The 24,978-nt window shown below is 39.4% G+C and overlaps 1 protein-coding gene across 1 annotated transcript in view; it reads left to right on the forward strand.

The window, feature by feature from the left end:
- The window catches only part of LOC139755478 (uncharacterized), a 96,081-nt gene that overhangs the window by 42,854 nt on the left and 28,249 nt on the right, over window positions 1-24,978 (forward strand). The window contains exon 2 of the mRNA XM_071673816.1: window positions 23,363-23,562. Within this exon, the coding sequence (XP_071529917.1) occupies window positions 23,365-23,562 (198 nt within the window). The 5' untranslated portion in view covers window positions 23,363-23,364. The remainder of the gene's footprint in view (window positions 1-23,362; window positions 23,563-24,978) is intronic.

Here is a 24,978-nt window from a genome sequence, read left to right on the forward strand (position 1 = left end):
TAGAGTTGTGCGCAGGAGGATGGATGTGCTGGAAATGAGATGTTTGAGGACAATGTGTGGTGTGAGGTGGTTTGATCGAGTAAGTAACGTAAGGGTAAGAGAGATGTGTGGAAATAAAAAGAGCGTGGTTGAGAGAGCAGAAGAGGGTGTTTTGAAATGGTTTGGGCACGTGGAGAGAATGAGTGAGGAAAGATTGACCAAGAGGATATATGTGTCGGAGGTGGTGGGAACGAGGAGAAGAGGGAGACCAAATTGGAGGTGGAAAGATGGAGTGAAAAGGATTTTGTGTGATCGGGGCCTGAACATGCAGGAGGGTGAAAGGAGGGCAAGGAATAGAGTGAATTGGAGCGATGTGGTATAAAGGGTTGACGTGCTGTCAGTGGATTGAATCAAGGCATGTGAAGCGTCCGGGGTAAACCAAGGAATGCTGTGTAGGTATGTATATTTGCGTGTGTGGACGTGTATATGTACATGTGTATGGGGGGGGGTTGGGCCATTTCTTTCGTCTGTTTCCTTGCGCTACCTCGCAAACGCGGGAGACAGCGACAAAGTATAAAAAAAAAAAAAAAAAATATATATATATATATATATATATATATATATATATATATATATATATATATATATATATATATATATATATTAAGAATATATGGAGTGGGAGGCAAGTTGTTAGAAGCAGTGAAAAGTTTTTATCGGGGATGTAAGGCATGTGTACGTGTAGGAAGAGAGGAAAGTGATTGGTTCTCAGTGAATGTTGGTTTGCGGCAGGGGTGTGTGATGTCTCTATGGTTGTTTAATTTGTTTATGGATGGGGTTGTTAGGGAGGTGAATGCAAGAGTTTTGGAAAGAGGTGCAAGGATGAAATCTGTTGGGGATGAGAGAGCTTGGGAAGTGAGTCAGTTGTTGTTCGCTGATGATACAGCGCTGGTGGCTGATTCATGTGAGAAACTACAGAAGCTGGTGACTGAGTTTGGTAAAGTGTGTGAAAGAAGAAAGTTAAGAGTAAATGTGAATAAGAGCAAGGTTATTAGGTACAGTAGGGTTGAGGGTCAAGTCAAGTGGGAGGTGAGTTTGAATGGAGAAAAACTGGAGGAAGTGAAGTGTTTTAGATATCTGGGAGTGGATCTGGCAGCGGATGGAAACATGGAAGCGGAAGTGGATCATAGGGTGGGGGAGGGGGCGAAAATTCTGGGAGCCTTGAAGAGTGTGTGGAAGTCGAGAACATTATCTCGGAAAGCAAAAATGGGTATGTTTGAAGGAATAGTGGTTCCAATAATGTTGTATGGTTGCGAGGCGTGGACTATGGATTGAGTTGTGCGCAGGAGGATGGATGTGCTGGAAAATGAGATGTTTGAGGACAATGTGTGGTGTGTGGTGGTTTGATCGAGAAAGTAACGTAAGGGTAAGAGAGATGTGTGGAAATAAAAAGAGCGTGGTTGAGAGAGCAGAAGAGGGTGTTTTGAAATGGTTTGGTCACATGGAGAGAATGAGTGAGGAAAGATTGACCAAGAGGATATATGTGTCGGAGGTGGAGGGAACGAGGAGAAGTGGGAGACCAAATTGGAGGTGGAAGGATGGAGTGAAAAAGATTTTGTGTGATCGGGGCCAAAACATGCAGGAGGGTGAAAGGAGGGCAAGGAATAGAGTGAATTGGAGCGATGTGGTATACCGGGGTTGACGTGCTGTCAGTGGATTGAATCAAGGCATGTGAAGCGTCTGGGGTAAACCATGGAAAGCTGTGTAGATATGTATATTTGCGTGTGTGGACGTATGTATATACATGTGTATGGGGGGGGGCCATTTCTTTCGTCTGTTTCCTTGCGCTACCTCGCAAACGCGGGAGACAGCGGCAAAAAAAAAAAAAGAAAATATATATATATATATATATATATATATATATATATATATCATTATCATTATCATCATTATCATTATTATTTTGCTTGGACAATCACATGTTTACCAAATGGCGTCCTACCTTCGTCTCTTCGATGTATATCAACTGACTGTTATATGTCTCTCTCGTGTCTCCGCTGATGATGTCATTATTACACGAAAGTGCACTTGGGAACTTTTCGTTTTTTCATTTTCCCCGTGGACTCATAGGAATATCTTGATCACGCGAAAAATTGTGATCCTTTCCAATATATATATATTTTTTTATATATATATATATATATATATATATATATATATATATATATATATATATATATATATATATATATATATATGTGGTTTGAGCACATGGAGTGGTTTGGGCACATGGAGAGGATAAGTGAGGAAAGATTGACCAAAAGGATATATGTGTCGGAGGTGGAGGGAACAAGGAGAAGAGGGAGACCAAATTGGAGGTGGAAAGATGGAGTGAAAAAGATTTTGTGTGATCGGGGCCTGAGCATGCAGGAGGGTGAAAGGAGGGCAAGGAATAGAGTGAATTGGAGCGATGTGGTATACCGGGGTTGACGTGCTGTCAGTGGATTGAAGCAGGGCATGTGATGCGTCTGGGGTAAACCATGGAAAGCTGTGTAGGTATGTATATTTGCGTGTGTGGACGTATGTATATACATGTGTATGGGGGGGGGTTGGGCCATTTCTTTCGTCTGTTTCCTTGCGCTACCTCGCAGACGCGGGAGACGGCGACAAAGTATAATAAAATAAAATAAATAAATAAATAATATATATATATATATATATATTATTTATTATTTTTTATATTTTGCTTTGTCGCTGTCTCCCGCGTTAGCGAGGTATCGCAAGGAAACTAACGAAAGAATGGCCCAACCCACCCATATACACATGTATATACATACACGTCCACACACGCAAATATACATACCTATACATCTTAACGTATACATGTATATACACACACACATATACATATATACACGTGTACATAATTCATACAGTCTGCCTTTATTCATTCAATCGCCACCCCGCCACACATGTAATAACAACCCCCTCCCCCCCTAATGTGTGCGAGGTAGCGCTACGAAAAGACAACAAAGGCCCCATTCGTTCACACTCAGTCTCTAGCTGTCATGCAATAATGCACCGAAACCACTTCTCCCTTTCCACATCCAGGTACCACAGAACTTTCCATGGTTTACCCAAGACGCTTCACATGCCCTGGTTCAATCCATTGACAGCACGTCGGCCCCGATATACCACATCGTTCCAATTCACTCTATCCCTTGCACGCCTTTCACCCTCCTGCATGTTCAGGCCCCGATCACTCAAAATCTTTTTCACTCCATCTTTCCACCTTTAATTTGGTCTCCCACTTCTCCTCGTTCCCTCCACCTCTGACACATATGTCCTCTTTGTCAATCTTTCCTCACTCATTCTCTCCATGTGACCGAACCATTTCAAAACACCCACTTCTGCTCTCTCAACCACACTCTTTTTATTACCACATATCTCTCTTACCCTATTATTACTTTCTCGATCAAACCACCTCACACCATATATTGTCCTCAGACATCTCATTTCTAGCACATCTACCCTCCTCCGCACAACTCTATCCATAACCCACGCCTCGCAACCATACAACAATGTTAGAATCACTATTCCTTCAAACATACCCATTTTTGCTTTCCGAGATAATGTTCTTGATTTCCAAACATTCTTTATCGCTCCCAGAATTTTCGCCCCCTCCCCCACCCTATGATTCACTTCCGCTTCCATGGTTCCATCCGCTGCCAAATCCACTCCCAGATATCTAAAACACTTCACTTCCTCCAGTTTTTCTCCATTCAGACTTACCTCCCAACTGACTTTCCCTCAACCCTACTGTATCTAATAACCTTGCTCTTATTCACATTTACTCTCAACTTTCCTCTCTCACACACTTTACTAAACTCAGTCACCAGCTTCTGCAGTTTCTCACATGAATCAACCATCAGCGCTGTATCATCAGCGAACAACAACTGACTCACCTCCGACGCTCTCTGATCCACAACAAACTGCATACTTGCCCCTCTTTCCAACTCTTGGGAGGAAAGGGATGTATTTAGGGAAGTAGTGATGGCTTGCGCAAAAGATGCTTGTGGAATGAGAAGCGTGGGAGGTGGGTAGATTAGAGAGGGTAGTGACTGGTGGGATGAAGAAGTAAGATTATTATTAAAAGAGAAGAGAGAGGCATTTGACGATACAGGGAAATAATGCAAATGACTGGGAGATGTATAAAAGAAAGAGGCAGGAGGTCAAGAGAAAGGAGCTAGAGGTGAGAAAGAAGGCAAATGAGAGTTGGGGTGAGAGAGTATCATTATATTTTAGGGAGAATGAAAAGATGTTTTGGAAGGGGGTAAATAAAGTGCGTAAGACAAGGGAGCAATGGGAACTTCAGTGAAGGGGGCTAATGGGGAGGTGATAACAAGCAGTGGTGATGTGAGAAGGAGATGGAGTGAGCATTTTGAAGGTTTGTTGAATGTGTTTCATGATAGAGTGCCAGATATAGGGTGTTTTGGTCGAGGTGGTGTGCAAATTGAGAGGGCTAGGGAGAATGATTTGGTAAACAGAGAAGAGGTAGTGAAAGCTTTGCGGAAGATGAAAGCCGGCAAGGCAGCGGGGTTGGATGGTATTGCTGAGAATTTATTAGAAAAAGGGGTGACTGTATTGTTGACTGGTTGGTAAGGTTATTAATGTATGTATGACTCATGGTGAGGTGCCTGAGGATTGGCGGAATGCCTGCATAGTGCCATTGTACAAAGGCAAAGGGGACAAAGATGAGTCCTCAAATTACAGAGGTATAAATTTGTTGAGTATTCCTGGTAAATCATATGGGAGGGTATTGATTGAGAGGGAGAAGGCATGTACAGAGCATCAGATTGGGGAAGAGCAGTGTGGTTTCAAAAGTGATAGAGGATGTGTGGATCAGGTGTTTGCTTTGAAGAATGTATGTGAGAAATACTTAGAAAAACAAATGGATTTCTATGTAGTATTTATGGATCTGGAGAAGGCATATGAGAGAGTTGATAGAGATGCTCTGTGGAAGGTATGAAGAATATATGGCGTGGGAGGCAAGTTGTTAGAAGCAGTGAAAAGTTTTTATCCAGGGTGTAAGACATGTGCACGTGTAGGAAGAGAGGAAAATGATTGGTTCTGAGAAAATGTAGGTTTGCGGCAGGGGTGTGTGATGTCTCCATGGTTGTTTAATTTTATATATATATATATATATATATATATATATATATATATATATATATATATATATATATATATATATATATATATATATATATATATATATATATATATATATATATTTATATATATATATATATATGTATATATATATATATATGTATATATATATATATATATATATATATATATATATATATATATATATATATATATATATATATATATATATATATGTATATATATATATATATATATATATTTATATATATATATATATATATATATATATATATATATATATATACATATATATATATATATATATATATATATATATATATATATATATATATATATATATATATATATATATATATATATATATATATATATATATATATATATATATATATATATATATATATATATATATATATATATATATATATATATATATATATATATATATATATATATATATATATATATATATATATATATATATATATATATATATATATATATATATATATATATATATATATATATATATATATATATATATATATATATATATATATATATATATATATATATATATATATATATATATATATATATATATATATATGTATATATATATATATATATATATATATATATATATATATATATATATATATATATATATATATATATATACATATATTTATATATATATATATATATATATATATATATATATATATATATATATATATATATATATATATTTTATTTATTTTATTATACTTTGTCGCTGTCTCCCGCGTTTGCGAGGTAGCGCAAGGAAACAGACGAAAGAAATGGCTCAACCCCCCCCCCATACACATGTGTATACATACGTCCACACACGCAAATATACATACCTACACAGCTTTCCATGGTTTACCCCAGACGCTTCACATGCCTTGATTCAATCCACTGACAGCACGTCAACCCCGGTATACCACATCGATCCAATTCACTCTATTCCTTGCCCTCCTTTCACCCTCCTGCATGTTCAGGCCCCGATCACACAAAATCTTTTTCACTCCATCTTTCCACCTCCAATTTGGTCTCCCTCTTCTCGTTCCCTCCACCTCCGACACATATATCCTCCTGGTCAATCTTTCCTCACTCATTCTCTCCATGTGCCCAAACCACATCAAAACATCCTCTTCTGCTCTCTCAACCACGCTCTTTTTATTTCCACACATCTCTCTTACCCTTACGTTACTCACTCGATCAAACCACCTCACACCACACATTGTCCTCAAACATCTCATTTCCAGCACATCCATCCTCCTGCGCACAACTCTATCCATTGCCCACGCCTCGCAACCATACAACATTGTTGGAACCACTATTCCTTCAAACATACCCATTTTTGCTTTCCGAGATAATGTTCTCGACTTCCACACATTCTTCAAGGCCCCCAGAATTTTCGCCCCCTCCCCCACCCTATGATCCACTTCCGCTTCCATGGTTCCATCCGCTGCCAGATCCACTCCCAGATATCTAAAACACTTCACTTCCTCCAGTTTTTCTCCATTCAAACTCACCTCCCAATTGACTTGACCCTCAACCCTACTGTACCTAATAACCTTGCTCTTATTCACATTTACTCTTAACTTTCTTCTTCCACACACTTTACCAAACTCAGTCACCAGCTTCTGCAGTTTCTCACATATATACATATTTTTTTTTTATATTTTTATTATACTTTGTCGCTGTCTCCCGCGTTTGCGAGGTAGCGCAAGGAAACAGACGAAAGAAATGGCCCAACCCCCCCCATACACATGTATATACATACTTCCACACACGCAAATATACATACCTACACAGCTTTCCATAGCTTACCCCAGACGCTTCACATGCCTTGATTCAATCCACTGACGGCACGTCAACCCCGGTATACCACATCGCTCCAATTCACTCTATTCCTTGCCCTCCTTTCACCCTCCTGCATGTTCAGGCCCCGATCACACAAAATCTTTTTCACTCCATCTTTCCACCTCCAATTTGGTCTCCCTCTTCTCCTTGTTCCCTCCACCTCCGACACATATATCCTCTTGGTCAATCTTTCCTCACTCATCCTCTCCATGTACCCAAACCACTTCAAAACACCCTTTTCTGCTCTCTCAACCACGCTCTTTTTATTTCCACACATCTCTCTTACCCTTACGTTACTCACTCGATCAAACCACCTCACACCACACATTGTCCCCAAACATCTCATTTCCAGCACATCCATCCTCCTGCGCACAACTCTATCCATAGCCCACGCCTCGCAACCATACAACATTGTTGGAACCACTATTCCTTCAAACATACCCATTTTTGCTTTCCGAGATAATGTTCTCGACTTCCACACATTCTTCAAGGCCCCCAGAATTTTCGCCCCCTCCCCCACCCTATGATCCACTTCCGCTTCCATGGTTCCATCCGCTACCAGATCCACTCCCAGACATCTAAAACACTTCACTTCCTCCAGTTTTTCTCCATTCAAACTCACCTCCCAATTGACTTGACCCTCAACCCTACTGTACCTAATAACCTTGATCTTATTCACATTTACTCTTAACTTTCTTCTTTCACACACTTTACCAAACTCAGTCACCAGCTTCTGCAGTTTCTCACATGAATCAGCCACCAGCGCTGTATCATCAGCGAACAACAACTGACTCACTTCCCAAGCTCTCTCATCCCCAACAGACTTCATACTTGCCCCTCTTTCCAAAACTCTTGCACTTACCTCCCTAACAACCCCATCCATAAACAAATTAAACAACCATGGAGACATCACACACCCCTGCCGCAAACCTACATTCACTGAGAACCAATCACTTTCCTCTCTTCCTACACGTACACATGCCTTACATCCTCGATAAAAACTTTTCACTGCTTCTAACAACTTTCCTCCTACACCATATATTCTTAATACCTTCCACAGAGCATCTCTATCAACTCTATCATATGCCTTCTCCAGATCCATAAATGCTACATACAAATCCATTTGCTTTTCTAAGTATTTCTCACATACATTCTTCAAAGCAAACACCTGATCCACACATCCTCTACCACTTCTGAAACCACACTGCTCTTCCCCAATCTGATGCTCTGTACATGCCTTCACCCTCTCAATCAATACCCTCCCATATATGCAATTGAGTGGGAGATGTATAAAAGAAAGAGACAGGAGGTCAAGAGAAAGGTGCAAGAGGTGAAAAAAAGGGCAAATGAGAGTTGGGGTGAGAGAGTATCATTAAATTTTAGGGAGAATAAAAAGATGTTCTGGAAAGAGGTAAATAAAGTGCGTAAGACAAGGGAGCAAATGGGAACTTCAGTGAAGGGCGCAAATGGGGAGGTGATAACAAGTAGTGGTGATGTGAGAAGGAGATGGAGTGAGTATTTTGAAGGTTTGTTGAATGTGTTTGATGATAGAGTGGAAGATATAGGGTGTTTTGGTCGAGGTGGTGTGCAAAGTGAGGGGGTTAGGGAAAATGATTTGGTAGAAAAAGAAGAGGTAGTGAAAGCTTTGCGGAAGATGAACGCCGGCAAGGCAGCAGGTTTGGATGGTATTGCAGTGGAATTTATTAAAAAAGGGGGTGACTGTATTCTTGACTGGTTGGTAAGGTTACTTAATGTATGTATGACTCATGGTGAGGTGCCTGAGGATTGGCGGAATGCGTGCATAGTGTCATTGTACAAAGGCAAAGGGGATAAGAGTGAATGCTCAAATTACAGAGGTATAAGTTTGTTGAGTATTCCTGGTAAATTATATGGGAGGGTATTGATTGAGAGATATATACATATATATATATATTTTTTTTTATTTATTATACGTTGTCGCTGTCTTCCGCGTTAGCGAGGTAGCGCAAGGAAACTGACGAAAGAAAGGCCCAACCCACCCACATACACATGTATACACATACACGTCCACACACGCTTTCATACGTACCAATACTTTTCAATATATATATATATATATATATATATATATATATATATATATATATATATATATATATATATATATATATATATATATATATATATATATATATATATATATATATATATATATATATATATATATATATATTTTTATTATTATTATACTTTTTCGCTGTCTCCCGCGTTTGCGTGGTATCGCAAGGAAAGAGACGAAAGAAATGGCCCAACCCACCCCCAGACACATGTATATACATACGTCCACACACGCAAATATACATACCTACACAGCTTTCCATGATTTACCCCAGACGCTTCACATGCCGTGATTCAACCCACTGACAGCAAGTCAACCCCGGTATACCACATCGATCCAATTCACTCTATTCCTTGCCCTCCTTTCACCCTGCTGCATGTTCAGGCCCCTATCACACAAAATCTTTTTCACTCCATCTTTCCACCTTCAATTTGGTCTCCCACTTCTCCTCGTTCCCTCCACCTCCGACAATTATATCCTCTTGGTCAATCTTTCCTCACTCATTCTCTCCATGTGCCCAAACCATTTAAAACACCCTCTTCTGCTCCCTCAACCACGCTCTTTTTATTTCCACACATCTCTCTTACCCTTACGTTACTTACTCGATCAAACCACCTCACACCACACATTGTCCTCAAACATCTCATTTCCAGCACATCCATCCTCCTGCGCATAACTCTATCCATAGCCCACGCCTCGCAACCATACAACATTGTTGGAACCACTATTCCTTCAAACATACCCATTTTTGATTTCCGAGATAATGTTCTCGACTTCCACACATTCTTCAGGGCTCCCAGAATTTTCACCCCCTCCCCCACCCTATGATCCACTTCCGCTTCCATGGTTCCATCCGCTACCAGATCCACTCCCAGACATCTAAAACACTTCACTTCCTCCAGTTTTTCTCCATTCAAACTCACCTCCCAATTGACTTGACCCTCAACCCTACTGTACCTAATAACCTTGCTCTTATTCACATTTACTCTTAACTTTCTTCTTTCACACACTTTACCAAACTCAGTCACCAGCTTCTGCAGTTTCTCACATGAATCAGCCACCAGCGCTGTATCATCAGCGAACAACAACTGACTCACTTCCCAAGCTCTCTCATCCCCAACAGACTTTATACTTGCCCCTCTTTCCAAAACTCTTGCACTTACCTCCCTAACAACCCCATCCATAAACAAATTAAACAACCATGGAGACATCACACACCCCTGCCGCAAACCTACATTCACTGAGAACCAATCACTTTCCTCTCTTCCTACACGTACACATGCCTTACATCCTCGATAAAAACTTTTCACTGCTTCTAACAACTTTCCTCCTACACCATATATTCTTAATACCTTCCACAGAGCATCTCTATCAACTCTATCATATGCCTTCTCCAGATCCATAAATGCTACATACAAATCCATTTGCTTTTCTAAGTATTTCTCACATACATTCTTCAAAGCAAACACCTGATCCACACATCCTCTACCACTTCTGAAACCACACTGCTCTTCCCCAATCTGATGCTCTGTAAATGCCTTCACCCTCTCAATCAATACCCTCCCATATAATTTACCAGGAATACTCAACAAACTTATACCTCTGTAATTTGAGCACTCACTCTTATCCCCTTTGCCTTTGTACAATGGCACTATGCACGCATTCCGCCAATCCTCAGGCACCTCACCATGAGTCATACATACATTAAATAACATTACCAACCAGTCAATAATACAGTCACCCCCTTTTTTAATAAATTCCACTGCAATACCATCCAAGCCTGCTGCCGTGCCGGCTTTCATCTTCCGCAAAGCTTTTACTACCTCTTCTCTATTTACCAAATCATTTTCCCTAACCCTCTCACTTTGCACACCACCTCGACCAAAACACCCTATATCTGCCACTCTATCATCAAACACATTCAACAAACCTTCAAAATACTCACTCCATCTCCTTCTCACATCACCACTACTTGTTATCACCTTCCCATTTGCGCCCTTCACTGAATTTCCCATTTGCTCCCTTGTCTTACGCACTTTATTTACCTCCTTCCAGAACATATATATATATATATATATATATATATATATATATATATATATATATATATCCCTGGGGATAGGGGATTAAGAATACTTCCCATGTATTCCCTGCGTGTCGTAGAAGGCGACTAAAAGGGGAGGGAGCGGGGGGCTGGAAATCCTCCCCTCTCGGTTTTTTTTTCAATTTTCCAAAAGAAGGAACAGAGAATTGGGCCAGGTGAGGGTATTCCCTCAGAGGCCCAGTCCTCTGTTCTTAATGCTACCTCGCTAATGCGGGAAATGGCGAATAGTTTGAAAGAAAGAAAGAAAAGATATATATATATATATATATATATATATATATATATATATATATATATATATATATATATATATATATATATATATATATATATATATATATATATATATATATATATATATATGTATATATATATATATATATATATATATATATATATATATATATATATATATATATATATATATATATATATATATATATATATATATATATATATATTATATATATATATATTGATGAGAACTGCTATTGACGTTTGTGTGAATAAATTGTACATTTCCTTTTCCATAGCTAGAGGTTGAACCATTATGTGACGTTCATTTTTTCATTCATTTCAAGCTAAAAGTTTGTTTTCTAAATTGTTTCTTACATTTTTCATATGTATATATATGTATGTGTGTGTGTGTGTGTATGTGCGTATGTGTGTGTATGTGTGTGTGTGTGTGTATGTGTATATATATATATGTATATTATCCCTGGGGATAGGGGTGAAAGAATGCTTCCCACGTGTTCCTCGCGTGTCGTAGAGGGCGACTAGAGGGGACGGGAGCGGGGGGCCGGAAATCCTCCCCTCCTTGTATTAACTTTCTAAAATGGGAAACAGAAGAAGGAGTCACGCGGGGAGTGCTCATCCTCTTCGAAGACTCAGAGTGGGGTGCCTAAATGTGTGTGGATGTAACCAAGATGTGAAAAAAGGAGAGATAGGTAGTATGTTTGAGGAAAGGAACCTGGATGTTTTGGCTCTGAGTGAAACGAAGCTCAAGGGTAAAGGGGAAGAGTGGTTTGGAAATGTCTGGGGAGTGAAGTCAGGGGTTAGTGAGAGGATAAGAGCAAGGGAAGGAGTAGCAATACTCCTGAAACAGGAGTTGTGGGAGTATGTGATAGAATGTAAGAAAGTAAATTCTCGATTAATATGGGTAAAATTTAAAGTTGATGGAGAGAGGTGGGTGATTATTGGTGCATATGCACCTGGGCATGAGAAGAAAGATCATGAGAGGCAAGTGTTTTGGGAGCAGCTAAATGAGTGTGTTAGCGGTTTTGATGCACGAGACCGGGTTATAGTGATGGGTGATTTGAATGCAAAGGTGAGTAATGTGGCAGTTGAGGGAATAATTGGTATGCATGGGGTGTTCAGTGTTGTAAATGGAAATGGTGAAGAGCTTGTAGATTTATGTGCTGAAAAAGGACTGATGATTGGGAATACCTGGTTTAAAAAGCGAGATATACATAAGTGTACTTATGTAAGTAGGAGAGATGGCCAGAGAGCGTTATTGGATTACGTGTTAATTGACAGGCGTGCGAAAGAGAGACTTTTGGATGTCAATGTGCTGAGAGGTGCAACTGGAGGGATGTCTGATCATTATCTTGTGGAGGCTAAGGTGAAGATTAGTATGGGTTTTCAGAAAAGAAGAGTGAATGTTGGGGTGAAGAAGGTGGTGAGAGTAAGTGAGCTTGGGAAGGAGACCTGTGTGAGGAAGTATCAGGAGAGACTGTGTAGAGAATGGAAAAAGGTGAGAACAATGGAAGTAAGGGGAGTGGGGGAGGAATGGGATGTATTTAGGGAATCAGTGATGGATTGCGCAAAAGATGCTTGCGGCATGAGAAGAGTGGGAGGTGGGCTGCTTAGAAAGGGTAGTGAGTGGTGGGATGAAGAAGTAAGAGTATTAGTGAAAGAGAAGAGAGAGGCATTTGGACGATTTTTGCAGGGAAAAAATGCAATTGAGTGGGAGAAGTATAAAAGAAAGAGACAGGAGGTCAAGAGAAAGGTGCGAGAGGTGAAAAAAAGGGCAAATGAGAGTTGGGGTGAGAGACTATCAGTAAATTTTAGGGAGAATAAAAAAGATGTTCTGGAGGGAGGTAAATAGGGTGCGTAAGACAAGGGAGCAAATGGGAACTTCAGTGAAGGGCGTAAATGGGGAGGTGATAACAAGTAGTGGTGATGTGAGAAGGAGATGGAATGAGTATTTTGAAGGTTTGTTGAATGTGTCTGATAACAGAGTGGCAGATATAGGGTGTTTGGGTCGAGGTGGTGTGCAAAGTGAGAGGGTTAGGGAAAATGATTTGGTAAACAGAGAAGAGGTAGTAAAAGCTTTGCGGAAGATGAAAGCCGGCAAGGCAGCAGATTTGGATGGTATTGCAGTGGAATTTATTAAAAAAGGGGGTGACTGTGTTGTTGACTGGTTGGTAAGGTTATTTAATGTGTGTATGACTCATGGTGAGGTGCCTGAGGATTGGCGGAATGCGTGCATAGTGCCATTGTACAAAGGCAAAGGGGATAAGAGTGAGTGCTCAAATTACAGAGGTATAAGTTTGTTGAGTATTCCTGGTAAATTATATGGGAGGGTATTGATTGAGAGGGTGAAGGCATGTACAGAGCATCAGATTGGGGAAGAGCAGTGTGGTTTCAGAAGTGGTAGAGGATGTGTGGATCAGGTGTTTGCTTTGAAGAATGTATGTGAGAAATACTTAGAAAAGCAAATGGATTTCTATGTAGCATTTATGGATCTGGAGAAGGCATATGATAGAGTTGATAGAGATGCTCTGTGGAAGGTATTAAGAATATATGGTGTGGGAGGCAAGTTGTTAGAAGCAGTGAAAGGTTTTTATCGAGGATGTAAGGCATGTGTACGTGTAGGAAGAGAGGAAAGTGATTGGTTCTCAGTGAATGTAGGTTTGCGGCAGGGGTGTGTGATGTCTCCATGGTTGTTTAATTTGTTTATGGATGGGGTTGTTAGGGAGGTAAATGCAAGAGTCTTGGAAAGAGGGGCAAGTATGAAGTCTGTTGGGGATGAGAGAGCTTGGGAAGTGAGTCAGTTGTTGTTCGCTGATGATACAGCGCTGGTGGCGGATTCATGTGAGAAAATGCAGAAGCTGGTGACGGAGTTTGGTAAAGTGTGTGGAAGAAGAAAGTTGAGAGTAAATGTGAATAAGAGCAAGGTTATTAGGTACAGTAGGGGTGAGGGTCAAGTCAATTGGGAGGTGAGTTTGAATGGAGAAAAACTGGAGGAAGTGAAGTGTTTTAGATATCTGGGAGTGGATCTGTCAGCGGATGGAACCATGGAAGCGGAAGTGGATCATAGGGTGGGGGAGGGGGCGAAAATTTTGGGAGCCTTGAAAAATGTGTGGAAGTCGAGAACATTATCTCGGAAAGCAAAAATGGGTATGTTTGAGGGAATAGTGGTTCCAACAATGCTGTATGGTTGCGAGGCGTGGGCTATGGATAGAGATGTGCGCAGGAGGATGGATGTGCTGGAAATGAGATGTTTGAGGACAATGTGTGGTGTGAGGTGGTTTGATCGAGTAAGTAACGTAAGGGTAAGAGAGATGTGTGGAAATAAAAAGAGCGTGGTTGAGAGAGCAGAAGAGGGTGTTTTGAAATGGTTTGGGCACATGGAGAGAATGAGTGAGGAGAGATTGACCAAGAGGATATATGTGTCGGAGGTGGAGGGAACGAGGAGAAGAGGGAGACCAAATTGGAGGTGGAAAGATGGAGTGAAAAAGATTTTGTGTGATCGGGGCCTGAACATGCAGGAGGGTGAAAGGAGGGCAAGAAATAGAGTGAATTGGAGTCGATGTGGTATACAGGGGTTGACGTGCTGTCAGTGGATTGAAGCAAGGCATGTGAAGCGTCTGGGGTAAACCATGGAAAGCTGTGTAGGTATGTATATTTGTGTGTGTGGACGTGTGTATGTACATGTGTATGGGGGGGGGGGTTGGGCCATTTCTTTCGTCTGTTTCCTTGCGCTACCTCGCAAACGCGGGAGACAGCGACAAAGTATAAAACAAAAAAAAACAAAAAAAAAAAAAAAATATATATATATATATATATATATATATATATATATATATATATATATATATATATATATATATATATATATATATATATATATATATATATATATATATATATATATATATATATATATATATATATATATATATATATATATATATATATATATATATATATATATATATATATATATATATATATATATATATATATATATATATATATATATATATATATATATATATATATATATATATATATATATATATATATATATATATATATATATATATATATATATATATATATATATATATATATATATATATATATATATATATATATATATATATATATATATATATATATATATATATATATATATATATATATATATATATATATATATATATATATATATATATATATATATATATATATATATATATATATATATATATATATATATATTTATTTATTTATTTATTTATTTATTCATATTTTGCTTTGTCGCTGTCTCCCGCGTTAGCGAGGTAGCGCAAGGAAACAGACGCAAGAATGGCCCAACCCGCCCACATACACATGTATATACATACATGTCCACACACGCACAATATACATACCTATACATCTCAATGTACACATATATATACACACACAGACATATACATATATACACATGTACATAATTCATACCGTCTGCATTTATTTGTTCCCATCGCTACCTCGCCACACATGGAATAACAACCCCCTCCCCCCTCATGTGTGCGAGGTAGCGCTAGGAAAAACACCAAAGGCCCCATTCGTTCACACTCAGTCTCTAGCTGTCATGTAATAATGCACCGAAACCACAGCTCCCTCTACACATCCAGGCCCCACACACTTTGCATGGTTTACCCCAGACGCTTCATATGCACTGGTTCAATCCACTGACAGCACGTCGACCCCGGTATACCACTTCGTTCCAATTCACTCTATTCCTTGACCTCCTTTCACCCTCCTGCATGTTCAGGCCCCGATCACTCAAAATCTTTTTCACTCCATCTTTCCACATCCAATTTGGTCTCCCACTTCTACTCGTTCCCTCCACCTATGACACATATATCCTCTTGGTCAATCTTTCCCCACTCATTCTCTCCATGTGACCAAACCATTTCAAAACACCCTCTTCTGCTCTCTCAACCACACTCTTTTTACTTCCACACATCTCTCTCACCCTTACATTACTTACTCGATCAAACCACCTCACACCACATATAGTCCTCAAACATCTCATTTCCAGCACATCCACCCTCCTGCGCACAACTCTATCCATAGCCCACGCCTCGCAACCATACAACATTGTTGGAACCACTATTCCTTCAAACATACCCATTTTTGCTTTCCGAGATAATGTTCTCGACTTCCAAACATTCTTCAAGGCTCCCAGAATTTTCGCCCCTCCCCCACCCTATGATCCACTTCCGCTTCCATGGTTCCATCCGCTGCCAGATCCACTCCCAGGTATCTAAAACACTTCACTTCCTCCAGCTTTTCTCCATTCAAACTTACCTCCCAATTGACTTTACCCTCAACCCTACTGTACCTAATGACCTTGATCTTATTCGCATTTACTCTCAACTTTCTTCTTTCACACACTTTACCAAACTCAGTCACCAGCTTCTGCAGTTTCTTACATGAATCAGCCCCAGCGCTATATCATCAGCGAACAACAACTGAGTCACTTTCCAAGCTCTCTCATCCACAACAGACTGCATACTTGCCCCTCTTTCCAAAACTCTTGCATTCACCTCCCTAACAACCCGATCCATAAACAAATTAAACAACCATGGAGACATCACACACCCCTGCCGCAAACCGACATTCACTGAGAATCAATCACTTTCCTCTCTTCCTACACGTACACATGCCTTACATCCTCGATAAAACCTTTCACTGCTTCTAACAACTTGCCTCCCACACCATATATTCTTAATACCTTCCACAGAGCATCTCTATCAACTCTATCATATGCCTTCTCCAGATCAATAAATGCTACATACAAATCCATTTGTTTTTCTAAGTATTTCTCGCATACATTCTTCAAAGCAAACACCTGATCCACAAATCCTCTACCACTTCTGAAACCACACTGCTCTTCCCCAATCTGATGCTCTGTACATGCCTTCACCCTCTCAATCAATACCCTCCCATATAATTTACCAGGAATACTCAACAAACTTATACCTCTGTAATTTGAGCACTCACTCTTATCCCCTTTGCCTTTGTACAATGGCACTATGCACGCATTCCGCCAATCCTCAGGCACCTCACCATGAATCATACATACATTAAATAACCTTACCAGCCAGTCAACAATACAGTCACCCCCTTTTTTAATAAATTCCACTGCAATACCATCCAAACCTGCTGCCTTGCCGGCTTTCATCCTCCGTAAAGCTTTTACTACCTCTTCTCTATTTACCAAATCATTTTCCCTAACCCTCTCACTTTGCACACCACCTCGACCAAGACACCCACATCTGCCACTCTATCATCAAACACATTCAACAAACCTTCAAAATACTCACTCCATCTCCTCACATCACCACTACTTGTTATCACCTCCCATTAGTCCCCTTCACTAAAGTTACCATTTGCTTCCTTCTCTTACGCACTTTATTTACCTCCTTCCAAAACATTCTTTTATTCTCCCTAAAATTTAATGATACTCTCTCACCCCAACTCTCATTTGCCCTCTTTTTCACCTATTGCACCTTTCACTTGACCTCCTCCCTCTTTCTTTTATACCTCTCCCACTCATTTGCATTTTTTCCCTGCAAAAATTGTTCAAATGCCTCTCTCTTCCCTTTCACTAATAATCTTACTTCTTCATCCCAACACTAACTACCATTTCTAGTCAACCCACCTCCCACGCTTCTCATTCCACAAGCATCTTTTGCCAAGCCATCACTGCTTCCCTAAATACATCCAGTTCCTCCCCCACTCCCCTTACCTCCTTTGCTCTCACCTTTTTCCATTCTGTACTCAATCTCTCCTGGTACTTCCTCACACAAGTCTCCTTCCCAAGCTCACTTACTCTCACCACTCTCTTCACCCCAACATTCTCCCTTCTTTTCTGAAAACCCCCACAAATCTTCACCTTTGCTTCCACAAGATAATGATCAGACATCCCTCCAGTTGCACCTCTCAGCACATTAACATCCAAAAGTCTCTCTTTCGTGCGTCTATCAATTAACACGTAATCCAAAAACGCTCTCTGGCCATCTCTCCTACATACATACGTATACTTATGTATATCTCGCTTTTTAAACCAGGTATTCCCAATCACCAGTCCTTTTTCAGCACATGAATCTACAAGCTCTTCACCATTTCCATTTACAACACTGAACACTCCATGTATACCAATTATTCCCTCAACTGCCACATTACTCACCTTTGCATTCAAATCATCCATCACTATAACCCGGTCTTTTGCATCAAAACCACTAACACACTCATTCAGCTGCTCCCAAAACACTTGCCTCTCATGATCTTTCTTCTCATGCCCAGGTGCATATGCACCAATAATCACCCATCTCTCTCCATCAACTTTCAGTTTTACCCATATCAATCTAGAATTTACTTTCTTACACTATATCACATACTCCCACAACTCCTGATTCAGGAATAGTGCTACTCCTTCCCTTGCTCTTGTCTTCTCACTAACCCCTGACTTTACTTCCAAGACATTCCCAAACCACTCTTCCCCTTTACCCTTTAGCTTTGTTTCACTCAGAGCCAAAACATCCAGGTTCCTTTCTTCAAACATACTACCTATCTAATCTTTTTTCTCATCTTGGTTATATCTACACACATTTAGACACCCCAATCTGAGCCTTCGAGGAGGATGAGCACTCCTCGCGTGGCTCCTTCTGTTTCCCCTTTCAGAAAGTTAAAATACAAGGAGGGGAGGGTTTCTGGCCCCCGCTCCCGTCCCCTTTAGTCGCCTTCTACGACACGTGAGGAATGCGTGGGAAGTATTCTTAATCCCCTATCCCCAGGGATATATATATATATATATATATATATATATATATATATATATATATATATATATATATATATATATATATATATATATATATGTATATATATATACATATATATATATATATATATATATATATATATATATATATATATATATATATATATATATATATATATATATATATATATATATATATATATATATATATATATATATACTATATATATATATATATATATATATATATATATATATATATATATATATATATATATATACTATATATATAGGCTATATATATAGTATATATATATATATATATATATATATATATATATATATATATATATATATATATATATATATATATATATATTTCCTATGAGTCCACGGGGAAAATGAAACACGAAAAGTTCCTAAGTGCACTTTCGTGTAATAATCACATCATCAGGGGAGACACAAGAGAGGAATATAACAGTCAGTTGATATACATCGAAGAGACGAAGCTAGGACGCCATTTGGTAAACATGTGATTGTCCAAAACATACAACGAGCGTTCATAAACTTATCATTTTACAAATCTTATCAACAATAAAGTTATCTAATTTGTACAGACCATCACATTATAATTCTTTGTGTATTTAATAATAGAAGATTCAATGATATTTCTCTTGGTAACAGAGTTAGAGTTAACAACTGAGATGGCGTTACTCCAGTCAATACAATGATCATAGTTTTTAACATGATTAAACAAGGCATTTGATTGTTGTCCCGTTCTTATACTATATTTATGTTGCTTAAGTATAACAGAAAGATCCTTACCAGCCTGACTAACATAAAATTTATCACAGTTTCCACAAGGAACTTTATAGATCCAACCAAGAGAATTTTCTGGTGAATTCCTCATCAAGATATTCTTTATAGTATCATTGTTGCTAAAGGCAACATTTACATTAAAGGATTCAAGCAACATGAGAAGCAAAGTGAAATTATTATTATTGCTTAAATATGAAAAAAAGATATATATATATATATATATATATATATATATATATATATATATATATATATATATATATATATATATATATATATATATATGTATATATATATATATATATATATATATATATATATATATATATATATATATATATTACTTTTTTTTTATTTTATTATACTTTGTCGCTGTCTCCTGCGTTTGCGAGGTAGCGCAAGGAAACAGACGAAAGAAATGGCCCAACCCCCCCCCCATACACATGTATATACATACGTCCACACACGCAAATATAGATACCTACACAGCTTTCCATGGTTTACCCCAGACGCTTCACATGCCCTGATTCAATCCACTGACAGCACGTCAACCCCGGTATACCACATCGCTCCAATTCACTCTATTCCTTGCCCTCCTTTCACCCTCCTGCATGTTCAGGCCCCGATCACACAAAATCTTTTTCACTCCATCATTCCACCTCCAATTTGGTCTCCCTCTTCTCCTTGTTCCCTCCACCTCCGACACATATATCCTCTTGGTCAATCTTTCCTCACTCATCCTCTCCATGTGCCCAAAGTTCTGTGGAGCCTGGATGTGGAAAGGGAGCTGTGGTTTCGTTGCATTACACATGACAGCTAGAGACTGTGAACGAATGTGGCCTTTGTTGTCTTTTCCTGACGCTACCTCGAGCATATGCAGGGGTGAGGGGGTTTTGATTTCATGTGTGGCGGGGTGGCGACGAAAATGAGTAAGGGCAGACAGTATGGATTATATACATGCGTATATATGTATATTTCTGGGTGTGTATATATATGTATACGCTGAGATGTAGAGACATGTATATTAGCGTGTGTAGACGTGTATGTATATACATGTGTATGTGGGTGGGTTGGGCCATTCTTTCGTCTGTTTCCTTGCGCTACCTCGCTAACGCAGGAGACAGCGACAAAGCAAAATAGATAAATAAATAAATATATATACAGAGAGAGAGAGAGAGAGAGAGAGAGAGAGAGAGAGAGAGAGAGAGAGAGAGAGAGAGAGAGAGAGAGAGAGAGAGAGAGAGAGAGAGAGAGAGATTCTGTCTGAAGGGGGTGACTGTGTTGTTGCCTGGTTGGTAAGGATATTTAATTTATGTATGACTCATGGTGAGGTGCCTGAGGATTGGGAGAATGCATGCATAGTGCTATTGCACACAGGCAAAGGGGATAAAGGTGAGTGCTCAAATTACAGAGGTATAAGTTTGTTGAGTATTCTTGGGAAATTATATGGGAGGATATTGATTGAGAGCGTGAAAGCATGTACAGAGCATGAGATTGGGGAAGAGCAGTTTGCTTTCAGAAGTGGTAGAGGATGTGTGGATCAGGTGTTTGCTTTGAAGAATGTATGTGAGAAATACTTAGAAAAGCAAATGGATTTGTATGAAGCATTTATGGATCTGGAGAAGGCATATGATAGAGTTGATGGAGATGCTCTGTGGAAGGTATTAAGAATATATGTTTTCGGAGGAAAGTTGCTTGAAGCAGTGATAAGTTTTTATCGAGGATGTAAGGCATTTGTACGAGTAGAAGAAAGGAAAGTGATTGGTTCTCAGTGAATGTTGCTTTGCGGATGGGGTTGTTATTGAGGTGAATGTAAATATTTTGGAGAGAGGGGCAAGTATGTAGTCTGTTGTGGATGAGACGGCTTGGGAAGTGAGTCAGTTGTTGTTCGCTGATGATACAGCGCTGGTGGCTGATTCGAGAGAGAAACTGCAGAAGCTGGTGACTAAGTTTGGTAGAGTGTGTGAAAGAAGAAAGTTAAGAGTAAATGTGAATAAGAGCAAGGCTATTAGGTACAGTAGGGCTGAGGGTCAAGTCACTTGGGAGGTAAGTTTGAATGGAGAAAAACTGGAGGAAGTGAAGTGTTTTAGATATCCTGGAGTGGATTTGGCAGCGGATGGAACCATGGAAGCGGAAATGAGTCACAGTGTGGGAGAGGGGGCGAAAGTTCTGAATGCGTTGAGAAATGTTTGGAAGGCGAGACGTTATCTCGGAAAACAGAAATGTTTGAAGGAATAGTGGTTCCAACAATGTTACATGGTTGCGAGGCTTAGGCTATAGATAGAGTTGTGCAGAGGAGGGTGAATGTGTAGGAAATGAGATGTTTGAGGACAATATGTGGTGTGAGGTGCTTTGATCGCGCAAGTAATGAAAGAGTAAGAGAGATGTATGGTGATAAAAAGAGCGTGGTAAATAGAGTAGTAGAGGGTGTTCTGAAATGATTTGGTCACATTTAGAGAATGTAAGAGGAAAGATTGACAAAGAGGATATATGTGTCAGAGGTGGAGGGTACGAGGAGAAGTGGGAGACCAAATTGGAGCTGGAAAGATGAAGTGAAAAAGATTTTTAGCGATCGAGGCCTGAACATGCAGGAGGGTGAAAGACGTGCAAGGAATAGAGTGAATTGGAACGATGTGGTATACCGGGCTCGACGTGCTGTCAATGGACTGAACCAAGGCATGTGAAGCGTCTGGGGTAAACCATGGAAAGTGTTGTAGAAAGGGAACTGTGGTTTCGGTGCATTACACATGACAACTAGACACTGAGTGTGAACGAATGTGGCCATTGTTGTCTTTTCATAGCGCTACCTCTTCCATAGCTCTTGCCGATCACTAACCCTCAACGTTACCTCTAAGACAATCTTAAACATTGTTCCTCCTTATCCTTGATATTTGACTCACTTAAAACCAGAACTTGCAGGTTCCTTTGCTCGTACACACAACCTATATTTCCTTTCTCCTCATCTCGGTTACATCCAGACACAAATTAGACGCCCTGGCCTTAGCCTTCGAAGATGATGAACATTCCTATTATGGCTGCCTATGTTCCATCTTTTAGACGCTGAAATATAAGAAGTGGAGGGCATCCATTACCTCGCTTCCACCCCTCTTACTCAGTCTACGACACCAAGGAAATACTTGGGAAATAATATTCGTATTTTTTCATCCTTAAGCCAAGCCTTCATGGACCGATGCCTCTTCAACAGGAATGCCGCGTAATCTCAGCCCAGCTCAGATCTCCGAAGCTAAGGAATGCTTCGCCATCTACAGTCGTGAGGGAAAGATGCCTATAGGAGACTTGGGCAAGGCTCTTCGATCCTTGGGCATCAATCCCACCAATTCCGATATCAAGAAGTTGATTGCAGAGATAGGTTCCCCATCTTCTCTTAATTTTGATATATTTATGGTAAGTCATGTCAAGATTCCATAACTGATGCCAAAATTTTTGCTTATGTTATATTATCTAGTATGTTAATGAAAAATGTTAAAGGTAGTATTGAATATACTTATTAGAAGGTTAATTGTATGATTGTCGGTTTGCTATGCTCAGTCTTGCGACTGGAACTAGAGGGTTGTTTCACGAAACATTTGTGTCGTACACACTGCACCTTAGTTCTGGAAAAGAAATCTGAAAGCTTGGGAACATTATTTGGAACATGAGAATAGAAATAACTAAAGGTAGAATTTCCATCAAGTTATGTGCCAGTTTATGTTCCAGGTTAGAGGAATAACTCAGTCAAAACTCAAACTAGAATTATAGATCTTAACCTATTCAATTCCTTAGTTGCTGGGACAGAGTGTGTAGGGCATATACTTACATGATTTGATCCTGACCATTACTGTTGAAGTCAACGCATCCACACAAACCAGGAAATGACTCCCGTCACGGACGAATGACGACAGATAGCAGAGTGATCCCTGTGTGTGTGTGTGTGTGTGTGTGTGTGTGTGTGTGTGTGTGTGTGTGTGTGTGTGTAGACAATCCTCTCGTATTTCTATTCCTGCAAGATCTTGTATCATTAATAACTGGTGTTGGTCTGGTGACATCTCAATACATAATGCAAATCAGTGTGTTTACCTGGCCACAAGAGTGTGCTGTGGCTGGCATTACATCCGAGCGTCTGAACCTCCAGTTACTTAGACTTGAATGAACTTAAGGATTCACCTTCCCATAGTATAAGCAAGCCGGACTCAAACCCACAACCTATAGCCCAGCAGATAATTATATTCACCTGGGTCTTTATACGAGGATCACATCAGGCTTTAGAGTCATCGCAGATTTTTTGTGTAAGAGAATGCATACCCATTTTCCAATATCGCCAAACCATTATTATCTTTTACCACAATTCTGTGGTTTACAAATTTTCTGTGGCATCAGAGCTCGATTTGACTATGTTTTTTACCTTATTGACACCCATAAAACTGTTCAGTTAACATAAGTTAATGCAAATGTTTTTTTTTTACATTCAAGAACCCCACAATATCCTTTTCACTGGACATTTGATCCAAGCTAATAGAAAGCTCCAGGTTTCCCATGCAATAAGATCATATAGTTTGTACATATCAGGTTGTAGTGCAAAAATGTATTGTCATACGAATCACTGAAGGTAAAGCTTACACCAGAGATTCTGGGAGCTCTATACTTTGTCTCATAACCTAGGATCCTGGGATATAGGATTAGATGTAGACGTCCCAGGATTATACTTTTATTTCTGTAGTATGGGATCTACCTTCATCTAATGTGGGACACTCTTCACTATGACCACACAGAACGGTACACTTCTAGTGTGGGATCTATCTTCATCTAAGGTTGTGGTACACT

Source organism: Panulirus ornatus, chromosome 19 (genome assembly GCF_036320965.1).
Source record: "Panulirus ornatus isolate Po-2019 chromosome 19, ASM3632096v1, whole genome shotgun sequence".
NCBI lineage: Eukaryota > Metazoa > Arthropoda > Malacostraca > Decapoda > Palinuridae > Panulirus > Panulirus ornatus.